The sequence below is a fragment of the Pelodiscus sinensis genome, chromosome 3 (assembly GCF_052426305.1).
Source record: "Pelodiscus sinensis isolate ZL-2025 chromosome 3, ASM5242630v1, whole genome shotgun sequence".
Taxonomy (NCBI): Eukaryota; Metazoa; Chordata; order Testudines; family Trionychidae; genus Pelodiscus; species Pelodiscus sinensis.
Genome location: NC_143054.1, coordinates 60,127,831 through 60,144,541, shown reverse-complemented (window position 1 = coordinate 60,144,541; position 16,711 = coordinate 60,127,831). Strand labels below are relative to the sequence as shown.

Below are 16,711 nucleotides of genomic sequence, written 5' to 3'. Positions count from 1 at the left end.
AGTATCAGAGTATACTACCATTGAATCCCAGCAATGTCTTCAGGAGCATGTTATCCTTCCTAGCATTTATAGATCTTTAAGGGGAAATTAAACATACAGAACATGAATAATGGGAGCAGGAAAATATTCTTGACTCTCCAACCAGCTGCTCTTTACGAGTCAACTGAAAGGGTGAGCAATAAGCAGCCTGCAGCAAGACCAGTTTGCCAGGGTTAGCTCCAGGAGACTACCAGACACTTTATTTACCTGAATAGCCACAGGTACAGCCACTCGCAGCACCCATTGGTTGCAATTCGCCGTTCCTGATCACTGGGAGCTGTGGGAAGCAATGGCAAGCAATGGCCTGGCCACAAGCCAGCTACACACTTGGGAAAGTAAACTTTTTTTTTTTTGCTCTGTTCACAGTTGGAAAGTTCTCAACCACGAGAGCTAGAATTTTATTTAAAAAGGTGAGATTTTGCAGTCTGACCATGTCACATAGGCCACAAATACATATTATGGGTTAATCCAGTCTGTGGGCCATAGGTTTGACTCTCATGCCAAACTCATTTATGAAAGGAGAAAGAAAGAGTAGGCCACCCAATACCTATAAAGTTCTGGGGCAAGGTAGAGACGGAGAAGACATGACCTTTTCTACCTTATCCCTGTAAGGGCAAATATACATACACGTATGTGTTTCATGCAATACCAATACATAGTTGAGTCTGCTACAAAAAGGACTCTGAAAAGTTAGCACAGATTTAATCCAGACAGTAACATCAACACCCTAGGGCTGTGTCTACACTGGGCCACTTATTCCGGAAAATCAGCCGCTTTTCCGGAATAAGCTGCGAGCTGTCTACACTGGCCCTTGAATTTCCGGAAAAGCAACGATGCTCTACTGTACAAAATCAGCCGCTATTCCGGAAAAACTATTCTGCTCCCGCTCGGGCATAAGTCCTTATTCCGGAACAGTGTTCCGGAAAAGGGCCTGTGTAGACAGCTCAGTAGTCTTTTCCGGAAAAAAGCCCCGATCGCGAAAATGGCGATTGGGGCTCTTTTCCAGAAAAGCGCGTCTACATTGGCCACAGACACTTTTCCGGAAAAAGGGCTTTTCCGGAAAAGCAGCCTGCCAATGTAGACGCTCCTTTTCCAGAAAAACTGAAAACGGAATAGTATTCCGTTTTAAGCATTTCCGGAAATTCATGCCAGTGTAGACACAGCCTAGTACTATACCAACAGAACAAATTACAGTAGTTCTGAGAAACAAGCTTTTTACTTCTGTGCATTTACATTCTCAACTGAAGTATTTAAATATTTCTAGGTATGAGACTACAATTCACGAGATTTAAAATTAGGAAAATTATATTTTATCCTTGTCACTTCAAACACTGATTTGCTGTTAACTGGTGGGTTATGTTACTTGAATAGAAAGCTTACAGTATTGTATGTGCATTACCAGCACTGTTCTTTACCACTTTCTTCCTGAGATAAGCATAGGCTACAAGCAGAGTTTAAATGGCTTTCTTGGCACACAGTCAATTTAGATTCATTCACAGAAGAAATCTCTATTTTAGAAAATACTTTCTCCACTTCTTTGCACCATCATCTTGGTATTGAGTAGCATGTGTTAGTATGAGCAATTAATAAACTAAATTATACCTACAAGAATATAAATTAGTGTTTAGATCTTGCTCCCTACATATACTAAAAAGGAATTATGAACTGGCTCTTAAAATACTACTTTTCAAGAGATAGACTGCCATCTAGCGACCCTGATGATTACATAGGAGGAAAAAAAAAGTTAAAGGGAAAAGAAAAAAAAAAAAAAAAAAGAGGAGGATTTCCAGGTGTCAAACACTATCTTTCCAGAGAGAATTGAAATCTCTTCACATTATACCAATGTATTGGTGTAAAATGTAAGACTAGTGTGAATATTTATGCTTGCTTACTGCCATATTGCTGATAAATGGGGGGAAAAAAAATCACCAACAAACATTTAAGATCCCTTTGGCTCTCACCAATATAAAAATATGTGATGCTTTGCCCCATATTTTGTTTATTTTTATGGAAATAGGTTTGGCATATGGATATGCATAATTCAAATGAGCTTTATTCAAAACAGGACAGTAACCTATCATTCAGGAGCCTCAGTCCCCTGAATGTGTATGTTGTGTGTGTGTGTGTGTGTGTGTGTGTGTGTGTGTGTGTGTGTGTGTGTGTGTGTGTGTGTGTGTGTGTGTGTGTGTGAGAATCATTCTTTTGTGGGACATTAGAAATATAAACCTTATTAATCTAATATTTCTAGTAAAGCCATTACTGGTACTTATAGAACTTAATGGCCCCGTGCTCAAGGCAATGATCTGTATATGATTTTGTATTTCCTGTAAGTGTAGGCTGTGGTTGGTCTTAGAAAGACGTGAGCATCTTGAACTTGGTATTTTTCCACTGGGATAAGGATAATGGAAAAATGTCCTGCCTTGGGGAAATTCTATTTAAGAAATGGGAAGCAATCAATGATAATTTTCAGGGGGCTTTTGAACCTGTCTCCCCACCAAAAAAAGGACACACAAAAAGCTGTTAGACCCAAGCCAAAAGAAAAGATCAGTTCTGACTTGCTTTTCCTATAATCAGAAGGGGGGTAAGAAATATGCTTTGTAACAATCTCTTAGGCTATGTCTATACTCGCGGCTTCTTGCGCAAGAAAATCTTGCACAAGGGCTCTTGTGCAAGAAGTCTTGTGCAAGAAAACGTCCACACTGCCATGTGCGCGCTTTGTTTTTGTGCAAGAGCTCCCATGGCAGAGTGGACGCTCTCTTCCACAAGAAAGCTCCAACGGCCCTTTTAGCCATAGGGCTTTCTTGCGCAAGAAATCCCTGCTGAGTGTCCCTCTTGTGCAAGAGCTCCTGCGCAAGAGGGCTTACACCTGTTAAAAAAAGAAGAGCATACTCTTGCGCAAGAAGCCCTCTCTTACCACGCCGTACTGTAAGTTTCCTTGCACAAGAGCAGGCAGGCAGTGTAGACGCTCTGCGGATTCTTGCGCAAGAACAGCCATACTTGCGCAAGAAGCCGCGAGTGTAGACATAGCCTTAGTGTATTAGGCTTAGCTGGCATTTTTTGTTTATTTTAGATTAGTAACTTGCTTTGATTAGTGTGCCATCACATGCAATCACTTGAATACAACTCCTATTAAGTACTTTCGTTTATCATCAAACCCAGTGTAAAATTATTACTGCATGGGTTGGGAAGAAATAACTGTACATCTCTCTCTTTCAGTGATAAAGGGGCAAACTTTACTAACCCCCCCCATAAAACTTTTATACAGAGGAAGGCATTTATTTGGTGATTTGGTCCTGTTTGGGGCTGTGCTCCTGAGTGTTGACAAGTCCCTGTAGAAGAGCCCTCCCACAGCTGAGCTGTTAACATCTGTGTTACTCTGCTGGGTGGGCTATTACCCAAACTCTGTGCCTTTGCTAGGGGAGCCCAGAGCATCTGCCCCAGAGCGACTGGTTGGTGGGGCACCCCAAAGGATGAGTAGGCTGGCTCAGTGGTATAATCAGCACACCAGGTTACAGTCACAAAGGGAACTGTGATCCAACTCATCACAATACCCATTAAGCCTTTTATTTTTTACATACACAATATACTGAATAAACAGTCTCCTAATAATACAACTTGTAAAGAACAAGAAAAAACAAATACAACCAGGCACTTTTGCACAGAAACAAGATATTGCTTAAGAACCCAGCTGCTTTTGCTTCTTATTTCCCAGTTGTAAGCTTGTGTTGTTCATTTCCACAGGATAGGAATGTAACCAAAAGGTGAGATTTTATTTTGATGAAAATATTAGTGTTTAAAAAAATAAATAAATAAAATTTAAAAAAAACCACACCCCCACAGTACAAAAGATTTGTGGCTATCATTTTTAAGTTTGCCTACCATGAATGAACTAAGTTACCAATAAGAGACAGACCTGTGTGATGTTATCTGATTAAGATAGGCACATGACCAAAAAGGGTTAACCAGAACATAGGTTAAATGACCCACGGTTGACCTCTGAAGACTTATTCGGAAGATATGTAATAGCCCAACTATCATTTACATAAGGTTAAAGAAGAACTTTGAAATGCATGGTTAGAGCATCAAAATAGTAGGTGTTTACTCAGGTCTTGTGATGTGAACAAATAATTGTCTTTATAGCTGTTATTCAAGATTAAAACGGGAACACTTAGAATGAAACTTGGTTGAAGTAGTATTATTGTCTCTCTGAAGATTGTGGTTAACTGTGTATAACTTGTCTTAAACATTTTATTCTATTCTAATTGCCATCATGTTTGGGAGTATGATGGGGCAGATAAGCCTTGCACTTCTGCAGACGAGCCGCTGCTGGTGGAAGTATGGACATGCCAGCCACGGCTGGAAGACGCAAGCGCTGCTGCCCATGGTTGCTAGGCAACCCAGCCGGGGGAGGAGCCACGCGGGGCATGGGCCTTTAAAAATGGCAGGCCCCAGACTCCGGGGGGGGGGGGGGGGGTGAGTCCAGAGGAGGCAACAGGGACTTCAGCCCAAGGGACCTGGGAAGATGAAGGCCCAGACCCTCAACCGTGCCTAGCCAGAAACCCCAGAGGAGGTCAGATGCCACTGTGGACTCGGGAGGCCGCAGGAACAGCCAAATGCTGGACACAGTACTCAGACGGGGCGAAATAGAAGGGGAAGCGTCCCATGGAAGGGGCTCTCTGAATCCTGTAGGCTGACTTATTACAGTCAGTGTCCCCATCAGCCAAAGGGAGAAAGAACACTGAGCGTTTCTCCCTTTTAGGGATCTGGGTCAGGACTCAGTGGAGCAGGTGGGCCTGGGTCCCCCTACCTCTGGCAACTGGAAGCGCAGGGTAGGACTACTGTATACAGGAGGGTTGTGTACTCTGGTGGCAGGACAGATTATAGTTTGTATAGGCATGAGACAGGATAAAATGGCCCTGCCCCAAGAGGGGAGGGGCGACAGAAAAGGGGCCTTCTCCTGGAGGCACTTCTGACTATGGGGCGTGAATTACAACAAGCTCTGATCTGCCAGACAGTATAGACATGGTTTCTCTAGTATGCTACTATGCAGGTAGCTATTAGGAATATAAAATTTAGATTAATTTGCTAATTGAATAGTCCATGCAATTTGCATCGACTATTTGATTAGTCAATAAGGGCACCTCTGCCTTTGAAGTGCCTCGGGCTGTTGCTCTCCTTCAAAAGCGAAAGTACTGTGGGGAGGATGGGGCTAGTGGGGTGGACTCAAGCAGTCCCCCACTGACCCTGTGCTCGCCACAGTATTTCAAATCGGCAGCGCTGCATGGAGCCCAGGGTCTGGCCCCGAGTTCCACACGACTCTGTTGCTTTGAAGCACCCCTTCCTCTTCTCCCCCCCCCCCTTTGCTGCCTCTCTCTGATAGAGGCAATGGGGGTAGGGGGGAGGGAGCAACTAGTCAACTAACGTGTTGACTATCCAATAAGCATCCATTTATCAGATAGTCACCTAGTTGCTCACATTCCTATTAGCTGTAGTTATTACCCTACCTGTAGTACATGAAACACTAACATTTTACACAGCAATAGCTTTTGTGGTTCTAATAAAAATAAGTTTAAAAATCATACATTCAATGGGTAACCAGTAAAGAGAGCTATTTAAATTGTAGAGCAGAAACTCAAAAAACTGACTTTTTTGCATTTTCCTGAGAAAAAGCTACCATTAACAACAAGAACATAAAGAGCTATGAGCCTGATTCTTCTCTCACAAATCAGGACTTATATCAGTGTAATTCAAGGACAATCAGGCAAGTCGTCTTGCCTTTTCCCTAGGGAAAAGGGGAACAAATATCTGTTACAGGAATCTGGACAGAGAACTACAAAGGGAAAAAAGGATTATTGAGACTGTGCCATCTGACAGATGCTCGGACAGTACACTAAGGAATCCGTAAGAAGAAATAGTTTAGATTACTGAGTATTTTAAATAAACTTCCTCCTTTCTTCCCTCATTAGTAAAACAAGGGTCATGAGATTTACCATATCATTCAATTCTTGGGTAAAGTAACATTTTTCTCCTCCCATACAGTTTCCACAAGTTATACTTTTCTTATCTGGTAGGTTACAAAAAAAATGACTGTTCTGGTTAATTTGTGGAAAAATAATATTTTTCAAGCTCCTAAACAAACCCAGAAAAATGAGTAAAATAATCAAGTTTTGAAGACTGCTTAAATATGATTACAATCACTAGATAGATGAACAATATGGGGAAAAAAAAAACTATTAAAAAGTTAAATATAGGACTTAACTCAGTTCCTGATCAACTATGGACAGAATCCAGAAATACCTATTTCATCACCTTTGTGGAAGCAATACAGTTGAGAGTGACCACACATTAGTAGTTGTGATAAATATGTCTTATCTGATTGAGACAAAACAACCAGGAATTCTTTTAAAAGCCGCCCCCCCCCAAAAAAAGTTATGTAAGTCTACTTAGCTGAAGGTTATAAACTCATGAGGTCAAGTTCAATTATTAAACAATCATAAAACCTGTTCAAATCATCTACTATTTCAAAACAAAAACAAACCCATTTACATGATTTTCTACTCAAGACTCCCATCTAGGATTAAACTACTGGAAGAGGAAAAAAATTTTAATCTAACATTAACAGTTTTTATACAAACAACTCACCATATTTGTCTTGTAATCCAACAGTGCACCTGAAGACTCCACCAAAGGCTACATCTTCACCAAATATTACTGCAAAATAAAAGTAATAGTTTAGGTTAATTATGAATGCAAACACTATCTACTATAAAAATTAAGATAACCCTATTTATTCTAATTGGACAACGTATAAAATGTTAGCACACCCTTCATCTGAAGTTTACAGTTTCCATATACATTCAACATCTTAGTGTGAACATTTATGATAGAGCAAGCACAAGTTTTAATAAATTCCTAAACAATGTACTGAATATGCTACTATAAAATACTAGAGTTAAAATGTCATGTTTAGATGTTTCATCACACCCAAATAAAAGGTTAATTTGACCCCAAAGCACTGTAGTTTTATCAAAGTTTTAATTATAGTGGGTGCATTATCATTCAAGATCCCAACCCCCATCTCTTCCACATTCTCAGAAGACAGTACATTAAACAAAAGGAGAGACACAGGAAGGGAAAGAGGAGGATTTAGTATGACAAAAATCTTCCTGGGCCAAAATCTTTGAACTATTCTATCTATGGTTTCATAAATATGTCAGAAAAAAGGTTTAAGCTATATCACTGCACTTGAGTTAATATGAAGTCATTTAAAAATTCCAAACATCATATGACACTAACTGGACACCAAATTTAGACATTCCATTTAAAAAAAGTTGGAGATCTGATATGACATTTTTGTTTATAATTTAAAAAGAAAGGTTGTAAGTAAAGACTCTTCATTCACTACAGGTTGAACCACTCTAAATGGGCACACTCAGTATCTGACCTGCATGGAAGCAGAGAATGTGTCAAACCACAGGAGGTCAATAATGTCGAGCAGCATTACCAACACTTCCCCTGCTTACTGGGCTCTTAGAAGACATTTAGGAATAAACAGCACAGAACACAGAACCAGAACTGGTGCTATTAAAAAAAAAAAAAAAAAAAAAAAAAGACACCACACTTCATGATACCACCGGAAGCTTGGGCACACCCATGGTAAGTGGATATCTGGCTAGCTGAAATCATGCTGAGCCAGTGAGTACTAGACTAGAGAGGTTCAACCTGTAGTTTAAACTTAACTGGTTTCAGTCCCCTCCCCCCCGCCCCCCACACACACACTCTAAGGGCACATCTACACAGCAAGGCTTAACTCGAAATACACTATGCAAATTGAGCTACATTAATCGTGTAGCTTATTTCAAAATAGCTAATTTCAAGTTTTGGTGCTGTCTACACAGCGTTTATTTCGAAATAGAGCACTCTTCCTCCGACTTCCCTTACTCCTCACAAAATGATGGTTACAGAAGTCAAGAGTAAGAAGTCCTCCAGCGTGATAGCATTTCATCATAAAGTCGAAGTAACTGCTGGCTGTGTAGACGTGGACTATATTATTTCGAAATAATGTTGCTGTGTAGACACAGTGCTCCTGAAAAAAGGAAACTGTTCACCAGAAATGTTAATCCATCCATGACATATCAAGTTTCTATAGATGTCCCATGTCCCAACCTTGATATGAAGGAACCACCTTCCAGGAAATTAGTAACTGAAATAATGAGTAACTGGAAAGATGCCAGCTTAAAAATTTCTATTATGCTCTTTGCATTGTGTACTATCACCAAAAAGTCAGTAGACAGTAAATGAATCAAAAACTTAACAGCATTCTAATCCTTTTCTTTAAAATTATTATAAAAGAAATCTTAAGATTTTTAAGAGCAAGACTATTTTATGATTTCCAATTGAGAAATTGACTTATTTCTATGTTTAATATAGAAAACTAGCAAGTCTGCAGCCTTTTCCAACATACCTGCTGGCCATGTTATTGAGTGTTAGAAATTTCCAAATGCCTGCATATACAAAGGGGTATAATTCCCTCCCTAACAAACAAACAAACAAACAAACAATCAAGCATCTTTACAGAAAACAAACATCATGTATACCTGTGTTGGAGTAATTCATCATTGCATAAATTAACAGCCAGACAGATTCATGGCACATAACAGCAAAAGTAATGCAAGAACAAGGTCGTGTTTTTATAGAATAAAGACAAACTTCAGTTGATCTTCCTAGATTTCCTTGTTAGATTGTTTTGGTTGTTGGGGTTGGTCTTGTTTTAGTTTGTTGCTACTTGGTTTTATTATTCTTATTCGTTTTTGCTTGAAGTTAGAGCCTCTACAAAACCTTTCCCATTTAAGATGTTCACTAGTTCAGCAGTTTTGGGCTACTTTGTACAGGAGACATCAATGTTATCCTACTGCAGAGTAGGGATGCAACAGTACAGTCAATTAACCAATAAGCAAAAGATTATCAGTTAATGCTACAGACTGTGTGTGTTTCTTCCCCTCCTCCCCCTGGCCACCAGCAAATGTTTTAGCAGACTGGCCAGCAGCCCAGCTCAGTCCCAGCTTGTGCTAAGTCCAGGACCTACTCTTGCTGCAGCTCTGCATTTAAAGTATATAGAAGTCAGGCGGGCAGGAAGCCCGGCTCAATTCTGGCTCACGCTGGGTCCAGGAGTTCAGCCCCCCGAGACAGGGACTGCTGCCTCTATATCAGAGGCAGCAGCACAGGGTGACAGACAGCCAGGCCATGAGAGGAGCTGTTTTTTAAACTGGTTCCCTTCTCAGGCCAGATCCCACCAGGAACCTTGCACTGCTGCCTCTGATACCTAGGCAGCAGCGTAGAGTGGCAGAGAACTTCTTGGGGGGGGGGGGGGGGGGGAGAGCACATTGGCTGTCATAATCCCCAGGGGTGGGGGCCTATAAAATAATTGAGTAACCAATTAAGAATTCATGAGGTTAATCGACTATTCAATTAACCAATATTTAAAATCCCTACTGAAGAGTACATCATTCTTTGGGGCCATTGAGCAAATGTCTTCAACAAATCAGTCTGTACATAGATTCATGGGAAGATTTGCTGCCCAATCTAATGCTCATTAAAATGGGTAGAAAGATTTCTACCTACTGCATTTGGAACTGGATCAGCCTAAAGCAACAAAACAATAGCAGGGATATTTTATCTTCTGTCGCAAGTGTAGAACATACTGTACAAAGAAAAGTGAAATCCATAGCTCTGGTCTTGCTTTACAACTGAAGTCTTGATGCTGCAAGGAATTCTGAATGGGTTCACTTGGCAAAGCTCCTTGTAAGATTGCACCCTAAGATGTCAGCCAAAAGCAAAAGATTCAGGATGAGATATGGAAAAGCAGCTTTCCAATACACTAGAACAGTCAGGTTTCAGTGTGTAGATGCCAGAAGAGTGCATCAAGAAATCTTATGTGCCTGGAACCATCTCACCTTTACTCCCAGTTTACATAACTAAGTAATTCAATAAGGTAAACCATAGCACACAGGATCTGTTTCTACACACAGAAAAGGGAACACATCCAAGCAGAGACTTAACTGAACGCTTGACAAAGATTTTCATACTACAGGAGACCATTAGCTATGTCCATGGAGCCCAGCAGCCTGATGTGCAGATGCTCTCGGAAGAAAACACAATAGCTCTTAACTAACGTGTAATTGTGTCAGCAGGGTCAACAGCCACCATGGGCCAAAGGACAAGGTGTGTATGGGGAGGGAGGAGAAATCCATCTGTGTCCCCTCAAAAGGGTCGGGGCTGAGGGAAGTAATCCTTAGTACTCCCCCAGCCCTCAGAACCACACGGAGTTGCACTACAGCACTCCTGCAGCAATTCAAAGCGGTGCAGAGACCCCAGCCACTGCTCAAGTAGTGGCAGTGGTGGCTGGGAGCTCCAGGCCCCTTTGAATCTCTGGGCCTCAGAACAATTGTGCCCTTTGCATCTCCCTCTGTCAACAGGCCTGCACTGTATCTAGTGGCAGGGGGAAAAAAAACAAGTATTCCTTACTAACCTGTGCCATGATCTTTTTACTTCCTATAACACCCAATTTGACATTTTAGCCTAGCATGCATAGTTACAAATTGTTAATGGTCAAAGTTATCCAGTTTTTCTAAATATCTGGCTATAGTACTTGCGACTGATTCCCCACAGAATGCCATGTGGAACTGGAATAACAATGAGTCCTCTGACCCACCAGCGTGGGCTCCATTTCACATTATACCTCTGGCAGGATTTGCAGTTTGTTACAATCTGCACTTTCACCAGTATTCACAAAGGTAGGAACATACCCAACTGCATTTATACTCAAGCTCTCTAACCACTAACTTACCAGCCTAGGACTCCAACGCTTACTGTCCTGCCTTGGTTAAATTTGGCCTATTTAACACCCAGTCCACTTCTCCTGCAATGTGAAGAGAACAATGCATACCTGTGATAAAAGTTATTCCACACAGATGAAAAAAGTTGGAAGGAACATTGCTGAAGGGTTTTGACTGCAATGCTTGGGGAAAATTTTGGTTATGTGCACCAAGGCACGTGTGGATGTGAACCGCTAGTAAGAGACACAGGCTGCCACCTACGGGGCTCTGCTAATCAGTTGGGCAGCATTTGCATCTCTCCTGAGTTGCTGCCCAAGCACTCAGCTTAAAGGAATTACTGCTCACCAGTTTAAGATTAAAACAAAAACAAGTTTAACAACTATGAAATCCCACAATTTAATTGGTTAACCGATTAACCAATTAAACAGTATTTTATACCACTAGTCCAAGATCATGTGGCCTGGTCACATGTCCTTGAAGCAGCCATTACTCATAAGCCTTCTGCAGCATTCTGAGGAAGGCTCACCAGATGGGGGATACACTTCTCTTAAGGCTTATTGTTTTTCCTAATGGCCCACTGCCCTGAATAGGCCCTTCCCCCACTGACATGTGGGACACCACAAGTACAGATCAAGATTTCAAGATTCTCTTCTGTTCAATCACAAATACATTATTTATAAGATGGTTCTGTCAACATTCTGGCAGCAAAATCTCTCAGAAACCCTATACAACTTCCAGTTGTCTGGTTTGTTAACTACAGGTTGAAACTCTCTTAACTGGGATTTTCTGGTCCGGCAATATCCATCATCTGGCACCGATGTTGCAGGACCAGAGAGTCCCAGTGGAGGGCAATGGCAAGGATCCCTGCAGAGTCCACAGGGCAATGGGCTGCCGGCTGCAAGCTGACTGTGGAGCTATCCAGCACATGGCAAGAGATCTGCCCAGCAAGGCTGGGAGACACTGACCGATGGGACCCGCAGCCCCAGCGCGGCATGTGCTGCTGCCCAATGGGACCCAGAACCAGGGCAGCAATGGCTACCCAGCAGGTTGGCAGGGCATCACGAGTTGAGGAGCCAGCCAGGAGGCCAGTGGGGGCCTGCAGCAAGGGGTCCAGCAATGACCTCCCCTGGTCCAGCAAAATCCTTCATCCAGAACCGGTCACGTCCCAAGGGTGCTGGACCAGGGAGGTTCAACCTGTAATTGCTTCAGTTTTCCTTTCCCATTCTAATATTTTATGAATTGGGACTCCTAAATATACTGCATGGAATTTGAAGCATACATTTTGACAATATACTGTCTTATCCATAAATATCATGACAGGTAGATCCAAAGGTGAGTCAAACATAACACAATAAGTAGCCATGTGTACTAGTATACAGCACAACTACACAAGATATCAATTAACCAGCTTTAAGTTACAGGTACAGGCAGTCCCCGACTTACGCGGATCCGACTTACGTTGGATCCGCACATACGAACGGGGCTCTCTCGCCCCGGAGCTCACAGGCAGCGGTCAGCCACCTTGACCTCCGGGGCGAGAAAAGCTGCTCCCGGTGCCCCTGGTCTCCTGGGGACCATCTCCAGCAGACCAGGGGCATCGGGAGCAAAGCCGCAGCTCCGGCGGGTTTGCTCACGGTGCCCCTGGTCTGCTGGAGACGGTCCCCAGCAGACATGGGGCACCGCGAGCAAACCCGCAGCAGTGGCGGGTTCCCACACTTCTGAGGCTTTGCCGCTGCTGCGGGTTTGCTCGCGGTGTCCCTGGTCTGCTGGAGACAGTCCCCAGCAGACCAGATGCACCGGGAGCAAACCCGCAACCGCGGCGGTGTCCCGCGCTTCTGAGGCTTTGCTCTGGCAAAGCCTCAGAAGCGCAGGACCCCGCCGCGGCTGCGGGTTTGCTCCCGGTGCCCCTGGTCTGCTGGGGACCGTCTCCAGCAGACCAGGGACACCGCGAGCAAAGCAGTCCCACGCCAGAGCAAAGCCTCAGAGGCGAGGCACCCCCCACTGCCACTTTGCTCCCTGTGTCCCTGGTCTGCTGCGGGGGGGGGGGGGACGCAGCTAGTGTGCCCCCCCCCCCAGCAGACCAGGCTTTTCTTGTGGACCCTGGGGCAGAGCAGCTGGGGCGCTGCCAGTTGGTCCTGCAGCGCCGCTCTGGGCACTACTAGACCAACCCGGCAGCACCCCAGCTGCTCTGCCCCAGGCGTCCTGATTCAGCCGCTGCTGGTCAGTTTCAGCAGCGGCTGAATCAGGACTCCTGGGGCAGAGTAGCTGGGGTGCTGCTGGGTTGGTCCAGTAGCGCCGAGGAGCGGTGCTACTGGAGCAATCCAGCAGCACCCCAGCTGCTCTGCCCCAGACGTCCCCAAGTCAGCCATTGCTGAAACTGACCAGCGCTGACTACAGGAAGCCTGAGGCACAGTTGCTCTGCCCCGGGCTTCCTGGAATCAGCTGCTGATCAGTTTCAGCAGCAGCTGACTTGGGGTTCTTAAGATGAATCTGTATGTAAGTCAGAACTGGTGGTCAGTTTCAGCAGCTGCTGAATCTGGACACCAGTTCCGACTTACATACAGAATCAACTTAAGAACAAACCTACAGTCCCTATCTTGTACGTAACCCGGGGACTGCCTGTATACAAAAATATTTAGAGCAGCAGAATGAAAAAAATAGATCCAGATTTAAGCAGTATTGCTGTTCATCACTGCAAGCATCCACATTTGCAGTCAAGACAATTCAAAGGTAAACACATTTTAGGAAAAAAAAAAGCCTCAAACCTCCTACATGTGAAGTGCTCAGAAAGCACACTTTTTTTAAAAAAAAGTGAAAGAGAAATAACGCCCCTTTAATTTAACCTTTTAAAAGTGGAGTTCCCGACAACATATATGGATCACCCCCCACACCTAAGCAGGTTAAATAATGCAATCACAGCCACAGAAGACACAGACCTGTGGCTGTAGAACCACAGGTCCAACATTGTGAACAGTCTTATAGTATACGGTCTATACATTTGTTATCCTACAGGTATATTAGATAACCAATTTGGGACGGGGATCATGTTTTCTGAGTTGTATTAAAAACATTTCAGATCATCTTAAAAATGACTGATTTCACAGTACAGCAAAACCATCAAAATCAAATCATCCATCTCCTGTCACCCTCTCTCAGCTTCTGGCAAAACTGAGGCTAAGAACACTATTCCTGTCCATTTTGGCTAACAGCCAATAATGAACCTACCCTCCATGAACGTATCTTGCTTTTTTTTGAACCCTGCTATAGACTAGGCCTTCCTAACATCCTCTGGCAAGGAGTTCTACAGGCTGACTATGCACTGTGTAAAGAAATGCTTTTTTGTGTTTGTTTTAAACTTGCTGGCTATTGATTTCATTTGGTGAGCCCTAGTTCTCGTGTTATAAGAATGAGTAAACAAAACATAATTACAGTTATATTGTACCTGCAGTTGGATCTCTGGACAAGGCATTATCCAAGGCACTTGTTATAGACTGGAACAGATTCATTTTCTGAGTTTGGCCTGCATGAAAGAGACATTATTTAGCCACTGGCCTGTTAAATATAAAACAAAAATTATTAAAAATTAATTGAGCCAGCAGCCACAGAAGCCCTTAAAAGAAAGTGCTAAGGATGATCAAAAGGACTGCAGTTTACGCACACTGTTAGAGTCTACCAAACATTGCCTTAATTTTATTCCTGAGCTGTCTTCTCGATGGGCTAGTACTGCTATTAAACCCAGGTTCCTCATTAACTTTGGACATTTTTTTAAAAGAGCATAGCCTTACATTTTCTTACTTACTGGGAACAGTGTTCATGCGGTCTTTGAATGCAAATGAATTGAGAATTAGAGAACAGAGTCTAGATAGCAAAAAACAGAGCGGTGGAAACAGAAGTGTTGCATACTCAAACTTAAGGATAGAGGCAGCAATATGAAATTGAGGGGTAATTACTGAGGTCTCCCACATAGGTAGCATAAAAGCTAATGTTTGAAGCTTTAAAAATCTACTGTTTCCCACACCTCATCTAAATAAGCTGCAGAGGTAACAAGATTTTCCTGCAAATGCAGATGATGTTCAAAAATCAATAGCTGGCACCTACTCCGCCTTCTAACATTAGCCAGACAGATTTTTACAAAGAAAGCAGACCCCATGCTCCTTGCAGCACTTTCGCCTTTGAAGTGTAGCAACAGCCCTGAGGCTGTTGCTACTCTTCAAAGGTGGAAGCACCCTTATCAAATAATTGATGCAAATTGCATCAACTATTCAATTAATTAATCTAAATTTAACATCCCTATTAGCAAGTCTACTTCAGATCCACCAACTCACCTGCCAGCGTTGGGTACTCCTGACCTTGTCAGGAGCAAGGAAAGGCGATGGGAGCATTTGCTCCCATTAGCTTCCCACTGTGGGGACACCACCAACCTCGGCTTAAAGTAAGCCAACATAGCTGGATCGCATACTTTAAGCTGAGCTGCTGGGTCTAGTGTGGACCTGGCCTATGTTATTACTGAAATTACACTCAGCCGTAATAGGGCCTGTCTTCTAAATTAAACTAGCAAATGGAGTTTCAAGGAATTCATGGTCGTGGAATTGGAACTTTGATTTAAAAACCTCACTCAGTTAAAATTTCACTCTTTAAATAACCCAGCAAGTTAAATTTGGTATAGACATGGCTTCTCACTTCTTCTCAAGTTGTTGTACATGTTGCAATACATGACTAAAGACCTGTATTATTGCAGATCAGAACTCGCTGCATTGATCCCTACATCTCCCAAGTATTCATTAATTGTCATGTGTAATATACTTTGCCATGTTGGGAGAAGAAGGTAGGGGAGGAGAAATGCAATGGGGGCTCAAAGTAGAAGGAATAAATAGAATGATATGGCTATCAATCTCTGCCCCTCCCCATAACAAATTATTTCAAACCCGACAACCCAAAACTTTCAAGGGTATACAAATCTCTGCTACTCATCTAGCTTCTGAATTCTTATCTGTTAGTTGCTTAATAGTGACTGCTTTGACCTGTTACTACTTGCAGTACCTAAAAGGTTCCATTTAACTCCTTCAAAAAGGGAACTAAATTGCACCTTTTGTATCTGAGCTCTGAATATAGCTGAAGAGAAAGCAGTAGAAATTTTGTTTTTAAATCTATTGTGCAATGGCAGCATCAACATCAGTATCACAGTTCACACTTACCATCTCCTACGAAAACAAATTCATACTGCATGTCTGGTGTGATTTAAAAACAAATCAAAAGTTTTCTATCCATCTAATGAATTGTTTCACACAATAAAAGGCTTCCTCACAGTGGCCCTTCCATTAGATCCTCCTACATATCAACCTGAGGTTTATTTATTCATAGATTGACCTAGATCCTGATTTTGCTGTACAGGCAGTCCCCGGGTTACGTACAAGATAGGGACTGTAGGTTTGTTCTTAAGTTGAATCTGTATGTAAGTCGGAACTGGCATCCAGATTCAGCCGCTGCTGAAACTGATCAGCAGCTGACTACAGGAAGCCTGAGGCAGAGTTGCTCTGCCCCGGGCTTCCTGGAATCAGCCGCTGATCAGTTTCATCAGGCTGAATCTGGACGCCAGTTCTTACATACAGATTCAACTTAAGAACCCCGGGCGTCCCCAAGTCAGCTGCTGCTGAAACTGATCAGCTACTGATTCCAGGAAGCCCGGGGCAGAGCAACTCTTCCTCGGGCTTCCTGTAGTCAGTGCTGGTGAGTTTCAGCAGCGGCTGACTTGGGGACGCCTGGGGCAGAGCAGCTTGGGTGCTGCTGGGTTGCTCCAGTAGCGCTGCTCCTCGGCGCTACTGGACCAACCCAGGAGC

The 16,711-nt window shown here is 43.1% G+C and overlaps 1 protein-coding gene across 7 annotated transcripts in view; it reads right to left on the bottom strand.

Moving 5' to 3' along the window:
- Positions 1-16,711, bottom strand: part of BCKDHB (branched chain keto acid dehydrogenase E1 subunit beta) — a 235,411-nt gene that overhangs the window by 216,507 nt on the left and 2,193 nt on the right. For all 7 annotated transcript variants that reach the window (XR_012902584.2, XR_012902582.2, XM_075923808.2 and 4 more), the window contains 2 exons: positions 14,317-14,394; positions 6,682-6,750 (listed from right to left, as the gene is read on the bottom strand). Coding sequence is in view for 5 of the 7 variants with exons in the window: in XM_075923808.2 (XP_075779923.2) it covers positions 6,682-6,750; positions 14,317-14,394 (147 nt within the window). In the remaining 2 variants the exon portion in view is untranslated. The remainder of the gene's footprint in view (positions 1-6,681; positions 6,751-14,316; positions 14,395-16,711) is intronic.